The sequence below is a fragment of the Entelurus aequoreus genome, linkage group LG10 (assembly GCF_033978785.1).
Source record: "Entelurus aequoreus isolate RoL-2023_Sb linkage group LG10, RoL_Eaeq_v1.1, whole genome shotgun sequence".
Taxonomy (NCBI): domain Eukaryota; kingdom Metazoa; phylum Chordata; class Actinopteri; order Syngnathiformes; family Syngnathidae; genus Entelurus; species Entelurus aequoreus.
The window spans coordinates 66,422,131-66,444,630 of record NC_084740.1 but is presented as its reverse complement, the minus strand read 5'-3'; the positions used below and the strand labels follow the sequence as shown (position 1 = coordinate 66,444,630).

The 22,500-nt window shown below is 42.5% G+C and overlaps 3 protein-coding genes and 1 long non-coding RNA gene across 17 annotated transcripts in view; 2 read left to right on the top strand and 2 right to left on the bottom strand.

Moving 5' to 3' along the window:
• rbm44 (RNA binding motif protein 44) overlaps positions 1 to 4,721 on the bottom strand; it is a 24,913-nt gene extending 20,192 nt beyond the window's left edge. For 9 of the 11 annotated variants that reach the window (XM_062061469.1, XM_062061467.1, XM_062061466.1 and 6 more), the window contains exons 1-2: positions 4,613 to 4,721; positions 4,091 to 4,240 (exon numbers count right to left, since the gene is read on the bottom strand). In XM_062061469.1, the coding sequence (XP_061917453.1) occupies positions 4,091 to 4,205 (115 nt within the window). In that variant the 5' untranslated portion in view covers positions 4,206 to 4,240; positions 4,613 to 4,721. Of the gene's footprint in view, positions 1 to 4,090; positions 4,241 to 4,461; positions 4,517 to 4,611 lie in introns of those variants that run through there. The other 2 variants (XM_062061464.1, XM_062061465.1) reach the window with 2 other exon arrangements.
• LOC133658937 (uncharacterized) overlaps positions 1 to 19,054 on the top strand; it is a 25,651-nt gene extending 6,597 nt beyond the window's left edge. Inside the window, exon 3 of the long non-coding RNA XR_009827569.1 lies at positions 18,486 to 19,054. This is a non-coding gene — a long non-coding RNA (uncharacterized LOC133658937). The remainder of the gene's footprint in view (positions 1 to 18,485) is intronic.
• The window catches only part of fhip1b (FHF complex subunit HOOK interacting protein 1B), a 716,414-nt gene that overhangs the window by 156,633 nt on the left and 537,281 nt on the right, over positions 1 to 22,500 (top strand). The gene's annotated exons all lie outside the window — the stretch shown is intronic.
• On the bottom strand, positions 8,001 to 22,500 carry etv5a (ETS variant transcription factor 5a). Of its 4 annotated transcripts, none has more exons than XM_062061476.1 (13): positions 22,314 to 22,498; positions 21,395 to 21,452; positions 21,233 to 21,302; positions 21,106 to 21,153; positions 18,523 to 18,573; positions 13,092 to 13,215; positions 12,733 to 13,026; positions 12,263 to 12,567; positions 10,883 to 10,945; positions 9,609 to 9,677; positions 9,306 to 9,475; positions 9,122 to 9,229; positions 8,001 to 9,027 (listed from the first exon to the last, which is right to left on the bottom strand). In XM_062061476.1, the coding sequence occupies exons 2-13, from the start codon at positions 21,443 to 21,445 to the stop codon at positions 8,797 to 8,799; spliced, it is 1,584 nt and encodes a 527-aa protein (XP_061917460.1). In that variant the 5' UTR covers positions 21,446 to 21,452; positions 22,314 to 22,498; the 3' UTR covers positions 8,001 to 8,796. The 4 variants fall into 4 exon arrangements, with proteins under 4 accessions (XP_061917460.1, XP_061917461.1, XP_061917462.1 ...); XM_062061477.1 differs by having other exon boundaries at positions 9,128 to 9,229; positions 22,314 to 22,496; XM_062061478.1 differs by lacking the exon at positions 10,883 to 10,945 and having other exon boundaries at positions 22,314 to 22,500.

Below are 22,500 nucleotides of genomic sequence, written 5' to 3'. Positions count from 1 at the left end.
AAATTCGGGAGAATGGTTGTCCCGGGAGAATTTTGGGAGATGCACTGAAATTCAGGAGTCTCACGGAAAATTCGGGAGGGTTGGCAAGTATGGGTGTCGATCCAACATTGTTTTGAAAGGCAATCAATCGTGTGTGTTTATACTAAAAAAGGAAAACACTGGATTAAGAACGGCAGACTTAATATGAAGTTCAGCACTATTAATGATAAGGACGTTAAACATTATTCTAGTCTGTCTGCAGCGTCATCGCCATCAGTGAGTAAAACAAGAATGGCGGATAGCTACGGTGGCCGAGAAAGGTCACACCCGTCAAGGCAATATCATGAAGCTACAACCAAACAACTTTCAGCTGCAGCACGAATGCAAAAGCCACAACAAATACAAACGCCACAACACAATAATATAAAGACGTAACACAATTCTAAGCCACAAATGACGCGATGGACACAACGAAGGGACAGTTGAGCAAGTTTTGCCGACAGACCAACTTCCTGAGGAAGAATGTTGAAAACAGTGTAATGAACTTAGTGTAATAGTATTACTGAACAAGTTAGTTATTTATGACTGAAAAGGTGGTCACACTTCACTTTTCCAACTTCCTTTATTACACCATTTTCAACTTTCCGACTCAGGAATTGATTGATTGATTGAAACTTTTATTAGTAGATTGCACAGTGAAGTACATATTCCATACAATTGACGACTAAATGGTAACAGCCGAATAAGTTTTTCAACTTATTTAAGTCGGGGTCCAATTGATTCATGATTCAGATGTATACTATTTTCATAATACAGTCATCACACAAGATAATCATCAGAGTACCGTATTTTTCGGACTATAAGTCGCTCCGCAGTCTACGTCGCACCGGCCGAAAATGCACAATAAAGAAGAAAAAAAACATATATACGTCGCACTGGAGTATAAGTCGCATTTTTTGGGGAAATGTATTTGATAAAAGCCAACACCAAGAATAGACATTTGAAAGGCAATTTAAAATAAATAAAGAATAGTGAACAACAGGCTGAATAAGTGTACTCCATATGACGCACAAATAACCAACTGAGAACGTGCCTGGTATGTTAACGTAACATATTATGGTAAGAGTCATTCAAATAACTATAACATATAGAACATGCTATACGTTTACCAAACAATCTGTCACTCCCGATCGCTAAATAACATGAAATCTTCCTCCTCTGTGTCGCTCCTGGTGTGCGGCGCTAGCGTCCATTCTTTCTGCTGCTCGATCGCCGTTTTCTGCTGCATATTTCACTACGTCCAGCTTGTAATCTGCAGTATATGATTTCCTTTTCGGTGCCATTTTAGTTCAGTCCTTCTCAGTTTTTATAAGTTACCGCCAACGTTGATGTGATCCATTTTAATAGCTCCGGCAGTAGCGTATAGCATATAGCAGTTAGCATTCCAAAACCCACAATGCACTTCTGCCATGACCCGCCACCGCCGAATTCTTATTGGTTGCCGTGTGAGTGACGATTGTTGACGTGTGTGACGATGGCTACCATTTGCTTCGTCGCTCAGGCGAATGAGATAAATAATATTATTTGATATTTTATGGTAATGTGTTAATAATTTTACACATAAGTTGCTCCGGAGTATACGTCGCACCCACGGCCAAACTAGGAAAAAAACTGCGACTTATAATCCGAAAAATACGGTATATACAATGAATTATTTACATTATTTACAATCCGGGGTGTGGGATATGGAGGGGGGGGGGGGGGTAGTAGTAGTAGGATTGGGGGGGGGGGGGGGTTAGGATTGGTTGGTATCAACACTTCAGTCATCAACAATTGCATCATCAGAGAAATGGACATTGGAACAGTGTAGGACTGACTTGGTAGGATATGTACAGCAGGTAGTGGACACAGAGAGAGAGATCAGAAAGTATAAGAAAAAGTGTCTACATTTGATTATTTACATTTGATTATTTACATTTTATTATTTACAATCCGAAGAGGTATGATGTGGAAGGGAGGGTGTTAGTTTAGGGTTGAAGTTGCCCGGAGGTGTTGTTTTAGTGCGGTTTTGAAGGAGGATAGAGATGCCCTTTCTTTTACACCTGTTGGGAGCGCATTCCACATTGATGTGGCATAGAAAGAGAATGAGTTAAGACCTTTGTTAGATCGGAATCTGGGTTTAACGTGGTTAGTGGAGCTCCCTCTGGTGTTGTGATTATGGCGGTCATTTACGTTAAGGAAGTAGTTTGACATGTACTTCAGTATCAGGGAGGTGTAGCGGATTTTATAGACTAGGCTCAGTGCAAGTTGTTTTACTCTGTCCTCCACCCTGAGCCAGCCCACTTTGGAGAAGTGGGTTGGGGTGAGGTGTGATCTGGGGTGGAGGTCTAAAAGTAACCTGACTAGCTTGTTCTGGGATGTTTGGAGTCTAGATTTGAGGGTTTTGGAGCGGCTAGGGTACCAGGAGGTGCATGCGTAATCGAAAAAGGGTTGAACGAGAAGTCGGTGAGTCGCCAAAATGTGTCTGCTGTCGCTTCTGTTCCGTCTTTATATTGTTGTGTTTTGGCTTATAGCTGTTGTGTTATGGCTTTATGTTGTTGTGTTGTGGCGATTGCATTTGTTGTGAGAGTAGTAGCGGGTCAAACCATTGCTCATTCAAACTGAAAAGATTTGGTTCTACTTGATTTCTCAGGTAACTCTACTGTTAATTCAACCTGAAGAGTTGTTGGTTGCACTTTATTTTTTTATATTAAAGTTAAAGTTAAAGTACCGATGATTGTCATTGTATAAATTATATACTGAAACACAAAAGCAGAAGTAGCAAGTAAATCTACTGTTAAAATGTTGGTTATTGTACTTCTATTAAAATGTCTTGACTGTTTAAATGTGAGCAAAAATGTTTCCTCCTGTTAATTAAACCTAAAGTATTGGTTTCACATTATTTAAATGAGATGAACTGATTAACGTGGACCCCGACTTAAACAAGTTGAAAAACTTATTCGGGTGTTACCATTTAGTGGTCAATTGTTCGGAATATGTACTGTACTGTGCAATCTACTAATAAAAGTTTCAATCAATCAAAGATGTGAATGCGTTGCCCATTAATTGTTGTTTACTTGCTTGTTTATATTCATAATTCACTGATACATAATTCCCATACAAGAAATAAAGTTAAAGTTAAAGTACCAATGATTGTCACACACACACACTAGGTGTGGCAAAATTATTCTCTGCATTTGACCCATCACCCTTGATCACCCCTTGGGAGGTAAGGGGAGCAGTGAGCAGCAGCGGTGGCCGCGCCCGGGAATCATTTTTGGTGATTTAACCCCCAATTCCAACCCTTGATGCTGAGTGCCAAGCAGGGAGGTAATGGGTCCCATTTTTATAGTCTTTGGTATGACTCAGGGAACATAGGAAACCTCTCCTGCAGTATCCAGTATTTATTACAGTCACATTGATTAATTTGGCTAAAAAGTTACTAAATTGATTTCAACTCACTGGATTGTTTAAGATTGTATTGTTCCAAATAAACTAATATTGTCCCTGAATCGCATTAGAAACATCAAAATATAATCTGAAATGAATCGTTAAACGGATCGTTACACCTTTAATACAAATTCAAAAATGTGTATCGGTACACCCCTAATATCTAATAATAATACAATGATTTATGTGAATACTTACGCAGGGGTCTTTAGATGTGTGTGGTAGCATTGTATAATTTATATTCATATTTATTTATTAATAATACAAAGACTAACATGGGGTCTCGATCTGTGTGTGGTAGCATTTTACAATTTGTATTAATGTCTTAGTACAATGATTCAAGTACATCTTTACATGGGGTCTTGAGCTTTTTTTTCTGTCAATGCTGTGTTCGCTGTGAGCTGGTTTGTTTTCAACGAATTCCCGGTTGCTAGGGGATTGGTAGGCGGAAGTGACGTAGGTCCGCCCTCACCCATTGGTCCTGAGTTGTGTGTGGTAGAATTTTACAATTTGTATTAATACATATTTATTAATACAAAGACTTATATGGGGACCTGAGGTTTGTGCGGTAGCATTTCATGATTTGTATAATTACCTATTTATTAATAACACAAAGACTTACGTGGGGACATGAGCTGTGTGTGGTAATATGGCAGCAAGCGCGACTGATCCAAGGGCCTTGTGGGAGTCGACCAGGAGGGCAGGGTACTCAACCAACACGGCGCGTAGAAAGCCATAAATGTAGAGTCTCGCTGACGGTATTATTTTAACTGTACAAACGACAACAGCAAAAAATATGGCATGAGCATCTCTCCTTTTAAAACTGGCTAATGCTAATTGCTAGCTAGCCGCTAGCTCTGTCAACGAAGCCGACTAACACACAAACACGGGTTTATTGTCCGAATTCGTCGAAATACACCCCGTATTAACTTCGTGCGGACAACTGGCCAAGTATGCGATAGCACCTCGTGTAAATTATTACAGCCAACAAACCGCCAAATGTCACTTTCCAAAATGGTCGCCATCTTCTTCGTAGCAACCCATTGACAATAGCTAAGTGCTGGTTAACTTTCTCAGCGTGAATACTGTCATTTATCTTCATATTTACAGTAACATATTTGTAGAAAGTAAAGGTTGCTTAACTTGTGGACACACTGGACAGCCTTGCGTCTGAAGTAAGTCGGACACCTTTATTCTTCCATTTCCGACCACCTGTCCTTAATTAGCGGCGATGGAAAAGCTATCCAAGTATCGGATCGATACTAGCATACAGCAAGGGATACTACTAGTTAATTTTCATTTGTTCACAAAGAAGTTTGTTGATCTTTTTTTGATGTAGCTTAATTACCTGGAATTGTATTTCAGTTTCATTATAATCGTCGCAAATTCAAGATCTTAAAAACATTTCCAGTAAAAAGTATCAGTAGAGGTATCGATCTTGCCAAACTGGCCTTCTGATTGGTATCGAATAAAGTCCCAAACTTTCAGTATTGCCCACCCCTATTATTAAAGGAAGTTAGCTTCGTAACAAAAAAAACTAAGCATTCATAAATAGTTTACACCTCCAGCCTTACAAAAAATAATTAAAAAGTTAAAGTACCAATGATAGTCACACGCACACTAGGTGTGGTGAAATTAACCTCTGCATTTGACCCATCCCCTTGTTCACCCCCTGGGTGGTGAGGGGAGCATTGAGCAGCAGCGGTGGCCGCGCCCGGGAATCATTTTTGGTGATTTAACCCCCAATTCCAACCCTTGATGCTGAGTGCCAAGCAGGGAGGTACCTGTAATGGGTCCCATTTGTATAGTCTTTGGTATGACTCGGCCGGGGTTTGAACTCTCGACCTACCGATCTCAGGGCGGACACTCTAACCACAGTCGTGACTATTAACGTTTATAATTGTACAATTGTCATTGCTGTTCAACGATTGTGAGAAAATAGTGTTATGTAATAATGATGCTAAGCTTTTAAACATGTAGGAAAAACAGGGTTGAGAGGACAGAATAATCCCTCATAAATAAACACAAGTAATCATAGTTTTATGATAAACATGCATTTTACTGTTTGTCTTCAAACATCCACTAGAGGGCGGCAGCGGTCTGTAAAGACAAAACAAGGTGTGTGTGCGTTATTGGTGACAAAGCAGAGATGTTACTATTCAGAATCAGTACCAATGTAATGTCAAATGTCACACAAATAACGACTGGATTTCAACATTTTCCTTGCAGATGTAAAGCGCACCTAAATTAGAACAGACAGTGGCACGCATGTGCATGTAAGAAGAGTTCAAGCAGAAACCACAATAACGCTCCAGCTGCTCGTTCTCGTACAAGGATCAATAATTCAAGCGGTCCTGTGCTGGTGATGTATATCCACTTTCCTGCAGGCCCAGCGCCATGAATCAAGTGCTTTGTAATCATGTATGTATGGATTTACAGTTAAAGTGGTGTTTTTGCCATCCATTGTTTTAGTTGCTGGGAGTCGTCCATCACCCCGACAATAACATCGTTAAATGGATCAGAACCATCATGGCATCACAAGGTTGGCAGTGGTGTGGGGCTTAGGGGGCCAAACAAGCTACGGTTATTTTGCCCGAGTAACCCGCCTGGTTCAATCCCTGCTTTTTCTGTTCCGCCCAGGACTTGAACCTTGGCGGAACAGGTCATGAGACACCCAACGTACACATGGCCCAGCCAACTGGCTGGCCTTCATTACACCATGAACCTTGGTTTTAGTGACAATACAATAGCCTCTTTCGCAAAGTAGATCTTCCACAACAATCATGCAATCACATCGCCAGGGTCTGCTCGACTTCACCCATGATACTCGGACAGTGGCAATTACTCACTACGCAAGAGTGAGTGCAAGTGGACACCAGGAATTGTTGATAAATGGGGTCATGCTGTCCCATTTGCATCTCGACACACCTATGAGGTGGATGGAGGAGCTTGACAAAGCACTAGTGTCGACTAACACACTTAGACAGGTGTGTCAGCAATATTAGAGACACATTTTAGATAATTTGAAAAATGGGTGATTAGTATTCATTGCTGTAAAGCTCCATCTGCGTTTTTGGAAAGAAACTGTTCCTCAGTCGGGTGGTCCTACTCTGGATGTTTCGCAGACTCTTGCCTGAGGAGAAGGGATCCAAGATAGAACGTACATGGTGGCGATGCAGAGAACCCTCTTTCTGCATCGGCTGATTTTTTTTTTGTTGTTGAGCGATTTGGACCTCTGCTTGAAGTCCTCCTCGTAGACTGTAGCAATTTGTAAAACCTGCGCGACTGCACAAGGTTTTGCGGTTGCATACGAAGTCGGAGGAAAGGTTGCGCCCATCTCACGTAGAGGAATGTCGGTTGCACAAGCGCAAAGCAACGCAACCTCTCTCCATTGCGAAGGCGGCGACATTGCTTGTCGCAGATATACCACAGACGCAGAGTTAAGATGACCAGAGGCCGTTGGTTCCTGAGGGTTGACGTCTCTTGAGTTTTTACTAAAGCCCTGTTAGCCGGGTTGCGGCCCTAATACCGCTGGGTGCCAGACCGGTTCGCCATAGGAGGCCCTACTAGGAACTGAAGTTCCAGACAGCATAGACACTACCACGGTGAGGAAGGGTCGGGTTTTATGGTGGTGCATCTGCCGATGAAGATGTCTGTGGTGGTGAGAAAGCTGCTCCCCATGGTCTTCTCCCCTCTGCAGTTCCTTTGTCTTAAACCGTGCAGCTGCTGTGCCACACCGTTCTGTAGAAACCCAGAAGGATCGAGTTCCACAGTCCAGCATACCACAGCTTCATGAGGAAGTAGTTTGTATCTCTTTGACATAGAATAGTGAACAAAGTTGAGTGTCTCCAAGTTTGGTTTATTGTTTATTTTATTTGGTTTGTTTAATTGAGTCATTTAGTGGCTGTGAGCACAAGTGAATATTTCTAAAAAGGGACATGGTGTAATCATTCACCTAAGAAAAAGAAAAGCAGGTGACTCACAGGCAAGTTCAAACTCCCGGCAATAACGGAGGTGGAGGTTTGAGAAGTAGCAGGAATGCAGTTAAGCGTAGAGGAGTGTTTATTGGAGCTAGTACACATGATCAGAAGGAGCACAATGTGAGGGGTCTGATGAAGCCTATACAAGCGCAGAGAGTGTTTCTGCGCCCTGCCTGGCATCCGTCCCATAATGTGGCCTTTGCTGGAACTCTGGCCTTTTACACGCCTCGTTTGCAAGCGAGATAACATCTTGTCATCCATCTGTTCGCAGAAGCAAACGAATCAGTCTGCAGCGAGTGCGTCATGACATTTGATGTTTTTTCTTAGGAAAAAAAACAGTTACAGCCCTTTTAGAGGCAGAACTGTAAAGCTGATGCATTAAACTCAAGCATGGACTGCAGCCTTATAGCAAAAATATATAATCTTTATAGAAGTTTAATGTTGCCCTTGTTCAGAGTAAAGACTAAGTTTAAAGCAAATGTTAACCCCAAGGCGGTAAAGCGATATGTCAGCGGAGTGATTAGGCCATGCAAAGTCACTGAGTCCAAAAGATAGTCGCAAAACTGCACCTTTTATACTTTTACCCTGCATGCAATGCCATGGTGCTCCTGCCATACCAGCGCATCAAAAGAGCCAGAAAATCAACAAGGAAATGTATAAAAAAAATTCTCGGCTGGAAAATACAGTATGTACTTGCATATGCATCTCTTTTGAATGTTAGTTAGTTTTAAAATGGAACAATCAAACACCGGCTGGGGGATCGTACCAAAGGTCTTCAAAGTGGGGGCAGGGATACAATCTCTTACACGGGCAGGATAATTTAAAGAGCACAACAACTTAACAGGAGACCAACTAGCCTGAAATATTTCCAAGAATCCTCTGGTCTTGTTACAGAAAAACCCATAATCATATGTACATGAATGGTTGAAAGCATGCGTGCAAGTCAAAGCTCTGTCATTCATCTTTCAGTCCAGGTGCAGTAACATTAAAACAGACACGCAAGAAGTATTATTAGGCAACTACGGAATAGTGCTGCATTTAGAATTTAGATTGTCACAAAAAAAGAATAATCACAAAATCTGCACTTTTTGACCCAGATTCAAGAAGCATGTTCTTCTACAAACTCTCAGAGGTCTCGAGGGCTTTCGTCGTTGAGTATCATCTTTTACCCTCGTCCATTCTTAGCCATGGATGGGTTTTAGGTCCGTGAGCCAGCCAGGATCCACATTAGGTTCCTCCGAGCCGACCAGCAGTTCAATGTTTGAATTGAAAGAGTCGGCCATCTAGAGACTTTGCAAATGGTTTTGCATGTTTGTGTGTGCCGAGAGCCAGGAAGCTGCTCTGTGCTTCAATAACCACAACCGTCCACGAAGGGCAAGCCCGCTAGACAATGCTCCCCGCTGTCCAGCAGATAGGAAGTGTTCTCCTCGTAGTGGGTGAGGGGCACTGTGTCCTCGTCCAGGCCTGGCAGGCCGTCCAGGTCGGCCTTCAGGTTGGGCCTCTGGTTGTCGGGGAAGGCCATGGAGAAAAGAGCCTCGGGGTCGCACACAAACTTGTACACGTACCTCTCGCCAGCCACCTGAGTAACACAAAAAGGTTTGGCTCTTAAAATCTCACTCAAGACGGGCGCTATTGAGGACACTTCAAAGGAAACGGAAAAAAGGTTAACCTGCCTTTACCTTCTGCATGATGCCCTTCTCGTAGTAGTAACGAAGAGAGCGACTCAGCTTGTCGTAGTTCATAGCAGGTCTGTTCTTTTGGATCCCCCAGCGGCGAGCCACCTTCAGAGATGAATGTTACAAACTGGGTCTATACTTTTGTCTTTCACATGAAAAAAGCAGCGGCCAACTGACTAACCTCCTCTGGCTCGATGAGCTTGAACTCCATTCCCCGACCGGTCCAGGCGATGAAGTGGCCGTTGGCCGGGTCGTCTAGCAAAGTGACCAAGAACTGCCAGAGCTGTAGGGAGCCGCGGCGCTGGTAGGGGGGTCCGTCTCGATAGATGGACGGCTCCTGCTTCACTTTACCTAATCAATGGGAAAAGAAAAAGGATGAATTTGGGTGCTCAGTGGACTCCACGCCACGGCCACAGTGTGGTGAGACCATCTGGTGTCAACTTGTCTTGGAGTATTCTATAATAGACGAGTCCAACAATCTCACCTTCTAATCTTTCAGGTACGACGCAGGTATCGTCAAAGTAGAGTTGAGGATCTCTGTCGAAGGAGAAGCCTGCAAGAAAATATGTTTATTGTGAGTACAGTGGTACCTCAACTTATGTGTATCCCAACTTATGAGTATTTTGAGATACTAGATCTCGTTCTGCTTTTTGTTATGCTTTAAGTTGCGATCCTCCTCACAGTTCGTAGAAAAAGTAATTGTGCACAGCCCACAGCCAGAGAAAAAAACAATATTGCCTTCCAACCACGGCAAATGAGAAAGTTATTGCGAAGGAGAAGAAGTGAATGACGGAATCAAAGAAACAAACCATTAAAAACATGTCCTACAGGTTAGCCGAACGGTAAAATCAGCCCGACTGCAGCACCGTCAGTCCGCATCACAAAAACCGCAGCCGGCCTCAGGGGCATGCAGCCAAAAATATCCAAACAACAGACAGTTATCCATGAAATATGGAGAATCTGCAGTGTTTGAAGTGTTTCAGTTTGGTCTGTCTTGTCCTGACTCAATAACTGGACAATCAAGCATTAAATTTGGTACGCAAACACAGCTCGCTGTTAACACCAAGACGGCTGTTTCAAGATGGCGTTGCTGAAGTGGCTGCTGGTTGCATGAGCTTTGTGCTCTTGTGTGTCCGTTTTTGACTTTTGGTCCGAGCCCCTTCAGGACTGCGCAAAAGAAGTGGCACTTCTGTGCTGCTTTTTGGTGCTTTTCACATATTTTCCCGCTTGTGGGATAAAGTCTATCCGATTTCTAACCAACAGTTAACAGTTTCTATTGTTACATGACAGCAAAACAGCTCATGGGCGACACCTACAAAAGTTTGCTCGCCAAGGTAAATGTTGAATATTACATTATTTCACAAAACTACTATAGTTTGTAGTAAATGCTAGTGTAGGATTTTTAAACAATATTTCTTATCTAAAAGTTAGTTTTCTTTTTAAAAGGCATGTTATACATTAAAATGGTTGTGTCTTTTTGGAGACCCATGCACGGATTAAATGGATTTCAATTAATTTCAATGGGCGTGGCTGATTTGAGCTATCAGTGTTTTGAGTTCAGGTTCGGTTGCTAAAAGCAGCTACATCACTAGCACCAATAGATCTACTTTGCCCGTGACCGCCTGTTAAAAATCCAGCTGACCGCCACTCTCTAACATGCCAGTCACTTGTCCTGATTTCGGCTCAAGGGCCACAAAAGCCTCGCCGAAGAAACACCTGTAACCCGCCAGATATGAGAGAGAGAAAACAAAAACGTACTTTCATGGTTATTTTGGTAGAAGCTCCCCGCTCTCCCGAATGATGAGTGACAGTTGGGCACCTCTGCAAAACAAAGACGGTGGAAGTATAATTTTAGACCAGAGACATCCCAGCCTTTTCTGTCGTGTCAAATGTGCTTCACATCAAAATCCACCTCACAGCTGATAGATATATTTGGACTTGTGCGCATAAAGATACTTGAAATAGCATCTTTGATTTGCGGGATTGGCTTCATGTTGATAAAGATCAGTGCCTTGGTAATGATGGCGGCTTTACTGTCTCACTACTGGGTCATATTAAGCTTCAACAGCCCCCGCCCCTACCACATGCACACACACACATGAGTGTACCAGATCCAAGTAGCACTGCACTGCCCACTCACGCTCTGCAAGCCTTTAAACAGGATTAGCGCTATGGCTGCTGTGTTAAATCTCAATGATAATCAAGTTACAGCGACTGTCCCCTCTGGGGGCTTCAGGGCCTGGTTTCCATTTTTTCTGCATACCATCCGCAAGGCCACTGTGCCTCATTCAGTGTGCTGTCACCTGATAAGATTGAAAGATATCAATCTTGAGCGAGACTCGAACGTGGACGCAAGAAAAGACAAACGATGCTGTAAATCTCTGCTTTTTGGTTGAAGTTCAAGTTAGTATCCCCGACGTGGACATCCTCTGCCCAGCTCCAGATGATAGCCCCCTGTGACGTAGGTACTTAAAGGCCATAAGAAGCTAAGAGGATTTGTCATTACATCACCACCAGGCCAGCCAGTGCAGAAAAGGAATGAGAGTACATGACGTTGTTGGCTTTTCCCCCAGCCAAAGTTAGAGCGTTTCAGGATAAGAGGACATAATATAGTGGAGCAGGGAGAACAGCTGGCTGTGTGGGTGTCAGAAGGACAACAGCCAGTAGCTTGTTTGATTTGTACCATGTGACCAAACATTCTTTTTCATCGTTGCTTGAAGGGTTTTTTCCTCCACTAAAAAGCTAGACTGGAAAATGTTTGACTCCTCGTCTTTTATGATCAACTACCTTACAGGCCACCAAGTCCTCTGAGGATTTCTGGACTCGATCTATTCCAGGTAGGCTCAGTGAAGAGCTTCTAGCCACCTCACTGAGTGACCCATTTACTTTTTGCCCTTGGAGGCTTACGCTGAGCTGAAAGATCCACTTTTACTTGACTGGCGTGACTCGGGAGGAACGATCAGATTAAAGTCGGACAGTGCGAGAGTGAAAGGAGTACCTGTGCTGCCGTGCCACTGTTAAGTGCTAAAACTTGCACTAAAATGTCAGACGCCTGAACAAATACGGTGGGCACATTCCCTACCTTGGGCCAGCTGCACAGTATCTGGCTCAATGAACCAATTGTGAGCCGTCACTTACCGGAATCGAAGCAGTAATCGCGGGGCTCCTGCTTGATGTCCATCAGGTGGCACCCAGCCTGGCGTGGGGGAGCTGGAGGGTTGGGGACGCCGTGCTCGTTGTATCTTGGGTCAATGAGTTCCTGTTTAAAACCGTGAGGGGACGCAGCCACCAAGGGTTCGGACATTTGCCGGTGGTACAGCGGGCGGCCCTCGTGTGGTCGACTGTTGCGGTTGCTGCTGGGTGCCTGGGGCAGGAAATGGGTGTGCAGCTGACTGTCTGATTGGGGGAAATGTAGAGATGGCTCGGACATCTGCCGCTGGAACCTGAGGATAGTGGGAGAAAGTAACAGATCCCAGATCACAACGTTGTCACAGATGTGTCGACATAATCTCGCATAACGCTGACTTGAACCCACTTCCACACTTTCTCTGTGAATTAGCACTAGCCAGCATCCGCTACTCTCAGTTTACCTAAAAAGAGACGCTCACCTGTGCTCTGGCGTGAAGTTGTTGGCATCTTGGCCGATCGGCGCACATGGCACGGCGAATGGCGGGCTGTGGACCGGGTGTGCCGGCTGGTTGCGTGGGCCTGTGCTCTGTGGGTGGGGATGCTGTTGTCGCTGAACATGAACCGGACGCGGTCCAGCGGGCAAGCTGGCTACATTTGGGCGAGGAGGACTCTGCTCACTGAGGCGATGCGCTCCTGCTGGGCTACACGGAGACACCGGCGTGGAGGGAGGGGTTAACGGCTTGAACGTGGGTGTGGACTTCCCGTCGCAGGCACTGAGTGTGAGGAACACGTAGTTAGGAATCTAACAATTCCTAAAATAGCAGCAACCATCTTGTACCTGTTGATGTAAAGGCACTTCTCTTCGTAGGGCATGGGACTCCTGTCCTGGTGGCAGGGGGACAGCTCTTTGGAGGCAGTCAGCTCACGCTTGATCTTGGTCGGTGGTGGGCCATGGAACATCACTAGGCGAAGGGGAGACAACAAATATAAGATGGAGTCCAGACACTACCTACACTTTGTAATTGAAGCCATAGAAGTGCAACAGTTATCTTAATCACATTGGGAGAGTAATAGGATGCTTGGACAATGTATGCGTTCCCTCCTCTGACCACTTAACAGTCATTTATCACCCCGCTTCAACCACGGCTGCTGTTGTCGCATTGACAAAAAATGCACCAGACACACAAAAGCCATCAAACCTCACGTCTGGATCCTATTAGGACAGACATAAACCCGTAGCTGACTGCGGGTTCCAGTGCCCTGCATAATAGCGGGGAAGAAACTAGATACTGCAGAGGAGCAGCAAGGGAGGCGGGTAAACGATGAAGGGCGTCGGTGGAGCACAGATGAGCAAACAATGGCTGTGAGGTGCACTCTTCATGTTTAATGTTGGGGAAAACAGCTTTCTTGCAACCTAAATGATGCAAAGCAGTCGTATGCTATTCAGACATGCAGCCCTATGCTCCAACTACACGCACCAAAGTACCAGAACATGTCGCCTTTTCTCCCACCAGGAAGTAAACCTGATAGTCACAAAACTCCCGCAGTTTAAGTGCAGTTGAACCTACTACCAGAAGCTTGTTGACAAACTGTCCATGTTTGTCAAACGACGCATAGAATCCACCATGTTCTTTTTCTTATTAAAGGGGAACTGCACTTTTTTTTAGAATTTTTCCTATCAACAATCATTATGAGAGACAAAATATACATGTCTCTTTTTAAGGATTTTAAAGATGATAAAAAAACGCTTGTAAGATGCGGCTAATAGGAGTCACCATTGTAGCTTTCAATGCCCTCTAAAACAACTTCAAAACCCTCCATCAAGGTTTTTATATACACACTGCAAGTATATAATATATATAAATGTAGTAACAGACATTCATAATATGTAACATGTACAACATTTACCGTATTTTGGTCATTTTAAGCAATACTGGAACTTATATCCTCGGCGCATTTATTTCCGTTCCCATAGCAACACACTTCCGACTTCCTGCAACAAATGTGTGTTTCTACTTATAAAATCAAACGCATGTGTGTTCTAATCTTGGCAGACTTGGTAATAGACAACAAAGACAACTGTTTTTGGACAAATGAGGATTCACAACCTTATCTTTTTGAAGCTGAATATACTGAGGATGAACTGCTGGTTATATAAAGCAAGCACGAACAGAGGGTGAAACGTTGGAACAGAAGGAAGCCGAGAGAGTGAGGTCAGCGTGACTTGACGCTGCAAATGTGGAGCTTGGAGCCAAGCTTTGCAGACATTAATGGCGTGCTTACCCAAAATCAACTGGAAAAAACTTCCCCGGCCAGCTGGACCAAACAGACAACTGTCCATCGAGTGACTCACTATAATATTAATCATGATACATGCAGCACGTCATGCTTGTTATTACAACTACAGTATATACACTGTCAAGCTTGCTGTGTACGAACAAAACATGAAATGAAGGCTAATACTTTACAGATACTTTAATATATGTGTTCATTTTTTCAGTCAGTTCAGATTGGTGTCCTATCGCATCTTGTTGTGCATTACACACTCAAAAGCCATTTAGCTGTTGACGAGTAGCTAGCTCATGGCTAAAGCCGTAGCATGTTGACGTGTTACTACGCTAGAAAAACTATTCTTCAGCGTTCGCTCATACAATAACAATGTCGCTACAGCTTGGTTATTATACAGGTTAAGGAACGTGAATGAAGTATTTTTGGCGGTTTTTGAATGCATTTTTAAACTGATTTAGAGGCAGGATGGATTACTCCTGTTTGCTGCATTGCTAGCCACCAATAATGAGCCAATTGTTACAAATTAGAATGCAAAAAAAACACCTTATGTCTTCACTCTCATGATAGTAAACGATGGGCAAAAAAAAAAAGTGCAGTTCCTCTTTAAACAGGTGCCCGCTTTAGTTGACATTGAATTTAGGAAGTAATTTCTATGAAAAATGGTTCTGTTCGAAAAGTGTTCTGAGTTGCAAAATTTAACTTGCTCCAACGTCCAACACCTACGCCGATGTCAAGCACCTACGCCAATGTCAAGCACCTACGCCAATGTCAAGCACCTACGCCAATGTCAAGCACCTACGCCAATGTCAAGCACCTACGCCAATGTCAAGCACCTACGCCAATGTCAAGCACCTACGTCAAACACCTACGCTGACTTCAAGCACCTACGTCAAACGCCGACGTTGACATTGAACACCTACGTTGACGTCAAACACCTACGCCAAACACCTACGCCAAACACCTACGCCAAACACCTACGTCAAACACCTACGTCAAACACCTACGTCAAACACCTACGTCAAACACCTACGTCAAACACCTACGTCAAACACCTACATCAAACATCTATTGACAATAACAATCTTGTGTTGATGGCAGTCAGCTGGTCGGAGGTGCGTGGAGAAAAGTGACTGCGTACAAAGATTGAAGAAGTTTTGCTAAAATGAATAATTTGAGTCAAGATGAAGAACTAGGGTTGTGTGTCAGTACTTTTCTATTTTGTACATCGACCCAGTGTCTCATCTTCAAATCTGGCCTTGGATACGCGTGAAAGCGAGAGCCAGGAACCTTGCAGCCTGGCAACGGTCACCACTGTCAGCAAGTCCTTCATCGCACTCTCAGATAATCAAACTCCCTTTACTAATGCGGCAGCCATGACGGCTGCTCCACGGACTAAGTGCAGCCCTGGTGAATGACAGGCACACGCCCCTGACGAATACAACCACACGCCAGCATCCTCCAGACGTATACATACTGTATGTACACATAAATACTATTTGTGGGGATCGGGGCGAGAGGCAGCCCTTTCTGCTGGAATCTAGACCGGGTGCAGGAAAGTGTGAAATGAGATTAGGAGGTTTGGCTCATGTGACGCCCCATGCCAATCGGCTGATTAAACTCAAAATGGTGGAGAGGGAGAGAGTGGGCGCACATGAGCCTCAAAGCGGACTTCCGAGCACAAAGGATGGTGTGTGTCCTCGTCGGGATTAAGACATTCGAACAAAGGAGGAGTGACCGACTTGAGTTAGCTCCACTCGCAGAATAGTAACGTTAAAAACATCCCATTTAGGAAGCGGCAGTGACGTACAGCGAGGCAAATCATTTTTCCAAACTTGAAATGTGCTCGAATCAATAGTAATACATACAATAATACTACATTATTATAATGTAATACACGTTAGCGGCTAACATCCCTTTACGGTGTAGCTTCTAAATCCCTAATCATCAATAAACTGTTTCTTACAGTACCATTATCACTGGAGGACAAGGAGTAGCTAAACATGCTACACTATACGCCATACACGGATTCATAAAGACATAGCTAACCGCTAAGCTCTTGAAAGTAAACCTGGGTGGGCGGATTGATATAAATATTGACAGTAACAATACCAAATATACTATCAATATAAGGTCGATACTACACAAAATAGTTTTTGGTCGTTTTGTTATTGTTTACAAACTCGGGAGATAAGAGCCCATAGTGTTTTTGCTTTATTTTTTTGCACTATTGACTTTAGTATACACTTTTTTAATTAAATGAAACAGAATAAAGGAACATTTTAATTATAAGTGATATTGTCGGATTACAGTTCTCAAAATTGTAATTATTTAACGAACCACTGTAGAGGGTTTCCCCTAAACTGCCAAGATACCTGTGGCGGTGGGGGCTTGGTCACAATGACATCGAGTAATTTGCTATGATATATGATTTATTTTTATTTTTAAAAAAGGCAAAAAAAATGTGTACCTACATTTAATACTCTGTTTTCATTATTTAGTTTTAACATTTGTTATCGTTTTGCCATATTTTCAATTGTTGCTGCTTTTTGTACAAGGTACTTTGTTGAGATTTTTTCAAGTGTTTACAGACTTTTAATGACTTTTCTTTATTAAAAACACTTAGCAACAAATGTAGCATCTTCTTCTGGTGTTATTATAGAATGTAGTCGTGTTTAGAGACCCTACTTCTGTCCCTCCATGTCCCTGACTTAAGAGGCTGCAGCGAGAATGACGTCACACTTGCTTGGCGCGGTTGTTTTAGTTTCACTTTCTCTTCTTAAAAGCCGCCACTGTCCTTTTAATATTTTCACATTTTGTAGATGTGCAGTATATAATGCAGGTATGTCTGCATTATATATCAAAATTACGTCCACATCACAGATATGCTGACAACGTTCCAGACAATGGCCTGCGTTTTGTTTACATCCGGTTTCAGTAGTGCGGTTGTCGGTGATCAAAGTCTTTTTTCGGTGGTAAAGTTTTTGGTACATCACTTGTCAATAGTCCGCAAATACTAGGCTATATATATCAATTCATACCGTAACAACCAGCTCATTTTAATGTTTTATGTTCGTGTGGTTTGGATTTGATGTCAGTTCATCCCATGTTGGCAAACACACCGTCCGTGCCTGAAAGGTGGTTGGTGGAGAATGAGGAAGTGTTGTGTGTGTCCGGAGAAGTGCTTGCACAGGAGTTAAAACCTGTTAGAATTGTGCCGTTTGTTATCATAAGATTGGTAATAAAAGTTAAAAATTGCGCCGGACTTTGTGTGATTTCTTCTGGGGGCTACAATTTATTATATTATGGTACTTTAATTTGTTTTCAAGTAAAAAAAACACCTATTTTCAAGGTGTGGCGTTAATAAAAATGCTGTGGTGGTGCGCTACATTTACTTACATTAAGGGGAAACCCTGACTAATTATGAACATTGATGCAGCTGACATAGGCTCCAGCACCCCACGCGACCCCGAACGGGACAAACTGTAACTATTTGGTATTGCACTGATACGCAAATGTGTAGTATTGCTCTAAGCTAACATCAAGTATTGTTAGAACAGAAGAATAAGTGTTTATTAAATTTTAACGGCCACATTACAACAGCAAGTAATCAGATATTAACATTAATTGATGAAGCAGATTATTGATAGTTTTGAAAAAATAAGTAATATGTTAGTGCGTACGTCAGCAGCCTTTGTAAACCGTTATGAAAAGGTTCCATTATCATTTATATGCCACATAATATATGTATCGTTATTATAAGAGGCTCCAATATATGTCGCAATATAGATTTGGGGCCCTATCGGCAATCCCTAGTTACCAACTGATCGGGAAATGTGCAAAATCAGCCATTTTTATTTCATAGGACGGCAACCGTAGAGAACATGCGTTTAGAACAGCTCAATGAACAAATATTCATATTTATGTAGTGTTATTTCCAACACAGCAGACGCACGTCCCCGGTACGAAGGAAGACTACTCACAGCTATCCGACTGGAAGTCTGGAACAAACTGCTCGTCGTCCGGCACCTGGGCTGTGGACGACACAGATGGAGGAACGAGGTTAACGCACAAAACAACAAAAAAAAGTTGTCGCTCAGCAGGTTTTCACTACACTCAGGACTTTGCTCCACACAAAACACAACAAGTTAGAAACACTTCACAACCATGTTAATGTTCAACCTCAGAGCTCCCAGTCAGCGTTTTATAGGGCATCAGCAGCTTTAACAAATCTAATTTAATGCCTTTTTAATGCCACTTAGAACTGACTGCAGGTAGTTATTATATGTAGTCAAAATTACAGCTGTATGTATACTGTAAGTCAATATTTTGAAAAGTTTACATGAACAGTTACTCTGGTGCGAGGGTGTCAAACTTGTTTTCACATCTTGGTTATGACTGCCCTCAGAGGGCCGCTTGTAACAGTCAATAATACACACATATTAACGTACAAGGAGTCGCCTCATGAGATTATTCCACAATTGCCCATGCATTAGATTATTATTTTTGCACGTACACTGGAAAAAAAATTTAAGATATCAAGGTAAAAAACTGTCAGCTCAGCTGCCAGAATTTTACCATAAATATTAGTGTTTTACAGCATATTACGGTAAATTAAAAACAAACCGTACCACTTTTTTGTACAGTAAAAAACTGCCAGCTCACCTGCCAGAATTTTACCATAAATAGTACTGTTTGTTTTACAGCATACTGGTGTAAAAAAAAGAAAGAAGCAGTACCACCTTTTTATACGGTAAAACACTGTCCGTTCAGCTACCAGAATTTTACCATAAATATTACTGTTTTTTCACAGCATATTAAAGTAAAAAAAAACAGTACCACTTTTTTGTAAAGTAAAAAGCTCAGCTGCCAGAATTTTACCATAAATATTTGTGTTTTTACCGCATATTACTGTAAATAAAAAAAAACGGCGCCACCTTTTTTCAGTAAAAAACCCCCAGAATTTTACCATAAGTTAGTGGGTTTTTTTTTTTTACAGCCAGTACCACTTTTTTATGGTAAAAAAACTGTCAGCTCAGCTGGCAGAATTTTACCATGAATATTACGGTGCTTTTTACAGCGTATTACTGTAAAATGAAAAAAAAAGAAAATCCACTTATTTTTACAGTAACAAACTGTCAGCTCCGGTGCCAGAATTATACCATAAATATTACAGGTTTTGTTTTACAGCATATTACTGTAAATTGAAAAAACCCCCAAAAAAAACAGTACTATTCATGTTAAAATTCTGGCAGCTGAGGGTGCAGAAAAGTGGTACTGTTTTTTTAACCATTTTCAGTAATATACTGTAAAAAAAAAAAAAAAAAGCATAGTACTGTAAAAATATGTAGGTTTTACAGCATATTAGGGTATATAGGAAAACAGTACCACATTTTCTTAACTGTAAAATCAACGGCTGTTTCTTATACAGTGTATTCCTGTAAATAGAAAAACGGTACAACAGTTTAGGGTAAAATTCTGATGACTGGGTTTCATTTTACCACCACATCTAATGTTGGTATTTTTACGGCAAATCTCTGGCAACTGAGCTGACAGTGTTTTTTTATTGTCCTTTTTACAGTGTACAATTTCATGGATAACTTGCTTTGAAATCATAAGTCAATCATAAGTATTTATTTTTATTTTAACAAAAAAAATGTTTGGAATGTATGCCAATATAATATTTGTTGCAATATGAGATGATAATAAAGTTGCATTTTTTTCGATGGAAACAAAGTATACATTTAGTGATAAAATATAAAGTACTTTATCCACTATTATTTCCAGGAATAAAAGGACGGGGCAGATTGATAGTTTGACATCTGTGCTCTAGTGCAGTGGTTCTCAAATGGGGGTACGCGTACCCCTGGGGGTACTTGAAGGTATGCCAAGGGGTACGTGAGATTTCTTTTAAATGTCTGTCAAAAAGAACTGTGAAAAGAAATGCAACAATGCAATTTTTTGTGGACATGTTCCATAAATATTGATGTTAAAGATTTCTTTTTTTGTGAAGAAATGTTTAGAATTAAGTTCATGAATCCAGATGGATCTCTATTACAATACCCAAAGAGGGCACTTTAAGTTGATGATTACTTCTATGTGTAGAAATCTTTATTTATAATTGAATCACTTGTTTATTTTTCAACAAGTTTTTAGTTATTTTTATATCTTTTTTTCCAAATAGTTCAAGAAAGACCACAACAAATGAGCAATATGTTACACGGTTATACAACTTAATAAATCAGAAACTGATGACATAGTGCTGTATTTTACTTCTTTATCTCTTTTTTTCAACCAAAAATGCTTTGCTCTGATTAGGGGGTACTTGAATTAAAAACATGTTCACAGGGGGGTACATCACTGAAAAAAGGTTGAGAACCACTGCTCTAGTGAATTAGAATTGGCTCTGTTTAATCTGATAATTTTTTAAATTTTCCTGCAGTGGTAGCAGCAGCTGCCAGATGTGGTGGCGCCAAAAAAATGTGGACATCGCATTCAATGCATTTTTTACCGCCTTCATTTTCAACAAATCCATTTGAAAACCTGTGGAAACCCTCGTTCCTCACCTTCTGCGATCCAGAGATCCTGCAGCTGACTGAGATCTTGGAAGAGTTCTGCGAATCAGAAAGACCCAGAAGAATATAAGGGCACTGCGTCGAAATCATCGCCTTGATGGTCAAGTCCGTCACGTACCTTCCGTGTCCTGGGCCAGCTCCGTGTCCACAAACTTCCTCTTCCGCTCGTTCGAAATCCTGCCGGGTTCCTGCAAGGGGGGAAGAGGAGAAGAAGTCAGAAGGGAGTTCTGACCCTGCCAACGGACTGGGGGGAGGCGGGGACGTGAGACGCGTCACTTACGCTGGGCGGGACCATGACGAACGGAACCTGCTGGTCGTAGAAGTCGTCCATGGTCGTGCTGGGGGTCGTAACACAAATGTACGTTAGTGGAGTGAGGCACCGTACAAGACACAAACACACAAAGTCGTCTCTGTCCGACAACAACACTCTCGCATCTCCCAGATATGACTCACTTGTGCGCTCTCTCGCTAATGGATGATGAATAAAGCGTCGCTGGAGGCAATTACTGCAGACGCCGAGCAGATAGCACTTACACACACACACACGCGGTGCGTTCACTTACCCAGCTAACATTTGACACTTTAAAAGCCTCCAACCCTGATATTCAGGCCGTGCAATTCACGGGTGGCTGGGGGACTTTCGGTTATTGCAAGAAACGTTGGTACCACAAGGCTGCTAAATGGCGCCATCCCAAACAACCGGTGGTCCCTGAACGCATCGGCGAGCCGCCACAAAGCACGCAATGTGTAACGTTCACGTCATCACTCCGCGAAACAAACTTTGGTAACTTTTTGGCCTACGGGGGTGTTGATGTTGGGGAAGTGGGGTTGGGGGGTGTGTTGATGTTGGGGAAGGGGGGCGGGTGTTGATGTTGGGGTAGGGGGGCGGGTGTTGATGTTGGGGGGAGGGGGCGTTACCAACCCCCCCTTTTTACGCCTCCCGCCCCTCCCCCTCCCCCTTGTTTTTGTCAATGAAGTGAAACTCTATACGTGGAAGGGGGGGTCACTCCATTCATAAAAAAACAACAACCCCACAAACATTCTTATCTGTGCTGATAAAGCAAAACAGTACACAATGAATTGTAAGGACGAAAACATGGCGGAGTATCTGCACGCGACGTATGTAAAAAAAAAAGTAACATTACAATGTTTGCTCTAAAATGGCGCTCACTCGCTTTAAATATAACGACGTTTCTTACCCGGGCCGGTGTCCTTAAGTGTCTCCTGTGTGGCGAAATAAGGTTGAAGGAATAGGAGTTAATGTCCAAGCAGAAGCGAAAGCTATCAGTTTGACGTTGGCTCGTCCTCGAACAAAACTTGACTGAGGTCTTCTTCACGCTCCTCTTGCTTTTTGCAGCACGGTGAGAGCGCCACGAACAATCCCGA

Excerpts from the sequence above, each read along its gene's own strand:
- etv5a (XM_062061476.1), bottom strand. The coding sequence starts at position 21,445 with ATGGACGACTTCTACGACCAGCAGGTTCCGTTCGTCATGGTCCCGCCC. Across the intron at positions 10,946-12,262 it reads CGATTACTGCTTCGATTCCG|AGGTGCCCAACTGTCACTCA; the intron begins GTAAGTGACGGC and ends TTTGTTTTGCAG. Across the intron at positions 9,028-9,121 it reads GCATCATGCAGAAGGTAAAG|GTGGCTGGCGAGAGGTACGT; the intron begins GCAGGTTAACCT and ends TGTGTTACTCAG.